The following is a 4,346-nucleotide window of genomic DNA, read 5'->3' on the forward strand; positions in this document are numbered from 1 at the left end:
CTCCCGCCGCTCCCGCCGCCGCCGCTGCAACGGCCGCCGCCGCCTCCACCTCCTTCCTCTGCCCCAGAGGCCGTTTCGCAGGGAAAGTTACATAACGCTACGGCAAAGCCTTCTGGGAAACGTAGTCCCTCAGGGTCCAGCTCTTAAAGGGGACGGCGGGCAGCAGGGGGGCTCGCCGTCTCTCCGCGCGCGCCCTTCCCTTTCCTCGTCACCGGGCGGGGTGTGCGACGCGCTCCGGGGAGCTGAGGCGCAAGGCTTGAGAGTGGGAATGTGATACGAATGATCAGAGCTACAATTACTTCAGATATTGTTGGGGGTGGACAGGTTGCCGGGTGTCTATTTCTGCGCGGACTTGCTGTGCAGCTTTGAGCAAAAGTCTTACCCTCTCTGAGCCTCAGTTTCCCCGCCCATCAAAGGAAGAGGCGGGCTAGTGACGAGTTAGGAAAGCCGCAACTCCTGGGGCGGAGCAGAGCGCCCTCATTGGATGATTTCAGAGCTGGAGGCCGGGAAGCTGTCAAATGCGAGGGATTGTCCACTTGGCACTTGGTTCTCCCCAGATTCTTGGATATCTGCCTCTGGCTGAGGCCGGGAAAAGTCGTAGAAAAGACTTCAGGCCTCTGCCTCAGTTTCCTCATATGGCAAAGGAGCAGTGGTCGAGCGCCCTCCAACTCTGTTTTAACTCTGCTGGCGCGCTCTGGCTTCCAAAGGGTTACACCGCTGGTTTCTCCGCCCCCTCCCAACTTCACTACACTTCCCAAAATGCTCTGCGGGGTGGATAAACTGACGCATTTCCGCTGTCTGGGAGGTGGGGGAAGGCCTTCACAGTTTCCCCTATGTCTGTACCCGCCCCGCCCCCCACCTTCTGTGCTCTCGGAGCACCGGGTTTGGGGAACCCTCACCCCCTGTTGCTCCCCAATTTGGAAAAAGAGAAGAAGGCCAGAGATGGCGAGCAAGGTGGTGTCTGTAACCACCTCCCCAAAAACTGAGTGCTTACTACCTGCTAGGGCCAACCCAGACTTTGGGAACCCCCAAGTTTTCTCTCCCAGGAACCGGAGACACCGTAGAGGCAGGCCGGGGAGGGGGTGGTGGTGCGGACCTCCAGGTTCTCACCCACATTAGCCTCCCTCTCTCTCTAGGCCTTGATGCATGTTAAGCGCTCAAAACTATTTGAATGAAAAAAACAAAACTGAATCACTTGACAAGAGTTGCATTCATTAGCGGTTTTCAAACTAGTCCGGAGCTGCCTGCTGCTTCGTCCCCCATCGAACGGCAACCACCGCAGCTCTGATTTTATGTTACCCAAACTTCACTTTCGTCTTCACAATTTTATCATCTGTACTGTAATTTTCTTAACATTGTGAAATGAACTCCCTTAAAAAAAAATTTACTTTTACCTCATCCTAAGCAATATTACCTGCACAATAATAGGTTTCACGTACTAGCTACATTCTTTAAAACCAAAACCAACCAACCAACCCGTTGCCCTCGAGTCGATTGTGACTCATAGGTTAAAGCTAAATATAGAACCCTGAACAAGTCCATGCATCACCTAAAATTGACCTTGCCCCTCTCTAGGAAACACTAGTGGGAGTTAGGAGTCCCTGGGTGGTACAAACTTAACACACTGGGTTGCTGATCAGGTTAGAGGTTTGAGTCCACCCAGAAGTGCCTAGGAAGAAAAGGCCTGGTGATCTACTTCCAAAAGATTAAACCCCATTGCTGTTGAGTCAACTCTGACTCATAGCGACCCTATAGAACAGACTAGAACCGCCCCATAGCATTTCCCAAGGAGCGACCGGTGGACTCGAGTTGCTGACCTTTGTGATTAGCAGCCAAATGTTTAACCACTGCCCTACCAGGTCTCCTCCAAATGATTAGCCATTAAAAACCCCATGGACCACAGTTCTGCTCTGGCACACATGGGATTACCATGAGTCGGAATTGACTTGAAGGTAACTGGTTAGTGGGAGTTAAGACTTCTGGCTAGAAGCAGGCTCCAAGCAGACTGGACTGGCCTCTGACCAACTGCAGCCTCAGACAAGTCCCTAAACTTAGCTGACCCTCAGTTATTTCTGCTGTAAAAATGGAGGCCCTTAGTCTGCTCTTCACTGGGTACCTTTAGTGTAATGTATAAGCATGTAAATGATTGGCATGGTGCTTGACCCATGTATGGAAGCTGGCTTTGCTTTTTAATTTGTTCATTAATTCAACAAATTTTCAACCTCTCTTCTGTGCTAGGCACATACCCCTGACCAAAACAGGCCAAGGTCTTGCCTTGACAAGGCTCAGCCTGGTGACAGAGGTGGACATTAAATTTAAGTTTACTGATATGATTATTTAACTGCATTTTTGGATTAACAGCTATGGGGTGAAGTCAGGAAAGACTTCCTGGAGGAGGTGATATTTGAGCTGAGACCTGAAAGAGGAATAAGAATTTAATCGCAGGAAGTAAAGACTCCTTGGTCTGTATGCCCATTACACAGACGAGGAAAATAGAGGCCCAGAGAAATGAGGTTGTTTGCTCATAGTTACACAGCTGGCCAGGGCTGCACGGAGGGTTGAGCCAGACCTGACTGAGTTCAAAACCAAAAAAAGCCAAACCCATTGCTGTTCATTTGATTTCGACTCACGATGACCTCACGTGTGTCAGAGTAAAACTGCTCCATAGGGTTTTCTAGGCCATAATCTTTACAGAAGTAGATAGCCAGGCCTTTCTCCCAAGGAGCTGCTGAGTGGGTTTGAACCACCAACCCTTAGGTTAGCAGTAGATCGAAGATTGCATCTAGGATGGTGGTAATTATCTACTTTGCTACCAGGCCCTGCAGCAGGTGTGGGTAGTAAAAAAGAGAACTAACCAGCTCCTGTCTTCATGGAACTATGGGGGGGAACATTCCTTAAACAGATAAAGGCACGTGTTCATTTATGGGCACTTGAGAACCACAAAACGTGAGAAAGTATCTAAGAGGCCGTGTCCCTCCTAGTCTCAGGGAGGGAATCCAGGACGTTCTCCTGGAGGAGGTGACACTTAGGTCAGTATTTGAAGAATGGATAGGAATTAAATTTCATTTGAACAGAGGACTTGATGGCTTTAAGAGAAAAGCAAATAAATAAAGGGCTCAAAACCACCCACCCAGAACTTTGCAGAGGGAGCAAGTTCAGAAAGTACCACTTGCTCCAGGAGGGGGCGGGGCAGGTATAGGTACTGGTTCTCCAGGCCTGTCTCAGACAGAGCCCCGATTTATTGTATTAAAAATAAGTTTATTGATATCTTGTCACCAAGATAGCCCCAGAAGAGAGGGGGCTGAGCTCTGGAGGTCAGAGACTGCAGTGGGGGGCAAAGGGCCCAACTTATACCACTCCCATCAGAACTCTGCCCCCCTCTCCCCCTAGGGTATCCTCTTTGTCATCCATATTCTGATTTGTCTTGCAAGCCCCAACCCCCTCCGAAGTCTAGGTTGGGGAGGTGGGGAGACCCCCAAGGATCAATTCTCTTAAAGTCAAGAACAGGAGTTGTGAGGGGCAGTGGTATGTGCAGACCCGCGAGGTTCTTCCTCCCCACAACAAAGGGCAATAATAAATAACAAAATTGATGGCTTAGAAGTCAAGGTTAAGGGCGGCAGCCAGGCAGACAGCACTGTACTGGAGAAAGGGACCTGGGGAGCCCATCCACGAGGCACCCCCCAGAGAATCAGGCACTAACTAGTACAGGGAGTGGGGTGCGCACGCCCCTGGAGCAGGGAGCCGGGGTGCAGAAGGGATGGTGAAGGGGCACGGCTCCCTCGACTGCGCCAAGCTGGGGGCGGCGGGGTGCAGGCAGAAGACCAGCAGACAAGCTCAGACCCAACAGCAGATTTCACGGAGATTTCCATCGCCCCCGCCTCTTCCGTGTGGGGAAACCTTTTCTCCTCTTGTGTGGGGGTGAGTCGTGGGGTGGGAGTGGGTCTGGGGGAGGCCGGGGGACTCCCTCCTCGCTCCTAGGGGCAATGATCACGCCCCTGGCTGCAACCACAGCCCCATCCACGACCGCAGCCACCACGGACACGGGCTCTGGGGTGATCTCCACCTTGGGGGTGGGTGGGGGCAGGACGGGCCTGGGCGGCGGCGCCGGCAGCGGTGGGGGCAAAGGCGGGGGCAGCGGGTCGGCTGGGGCTCCTGGCAGAAGAGGCAGCAGGGCGCTGAGGGCCTCGCTCAGTTTGGCCAGTCCCTGCCGCAGGGTGCCAGCCAGCTCCCGGATGGCGTTGGCAGTCTCCTGCTGGGCCCGGAGGAAGTCCAGGGAGGGGTCTGGGGCTGAGGGCGTGGCTGGAAGCGGCGGAGGGGGCGGCGGGCTGGGGGGCGAGGGCGCCACG

The 4,346-nt window shown here is 53.2% G+C and overlaps 1 protein-coding gene across 1 annotated transcript in view; it reads right to left on the minus strand.

Moving 5' to 3' along the window:
• Positions 1-3,853: 3,853 nt before the first annotated feature.
• MYPOP (Myb related transcription factor, partner of profilin) overlaps positions 3,854-4,346 on the minus strand; it is an 8,687-nt gene continuing 8,194 nt past the window's right edge. The window contains exon 3 of the mRNA XM_004381593.1: positions 3,854-4,346. This exon is cut by the window's right edge and continues 27 nt beyond it. Coding sequence (XP_004381650.1) covers positions 3,854-4,346 — 493 coding nt within the window.

Source organism: Trichechus manatus, unplaced genomic scaffold (genome assembly GCF_000243295.1).
Source record: "Trichechus manatus latirostris isolate Lorelei unplaced genomic scaffold, TriManLat1.0 scaffold00087, whole genome shotgun sequence".
Classification (NCBI taxonomy): domain Eukaryota; kingdom Metazoa; phylum Chordata; class Mammalia; order Sirenia; family Trichechidae; genus Trichechus; species Trichechus manatus.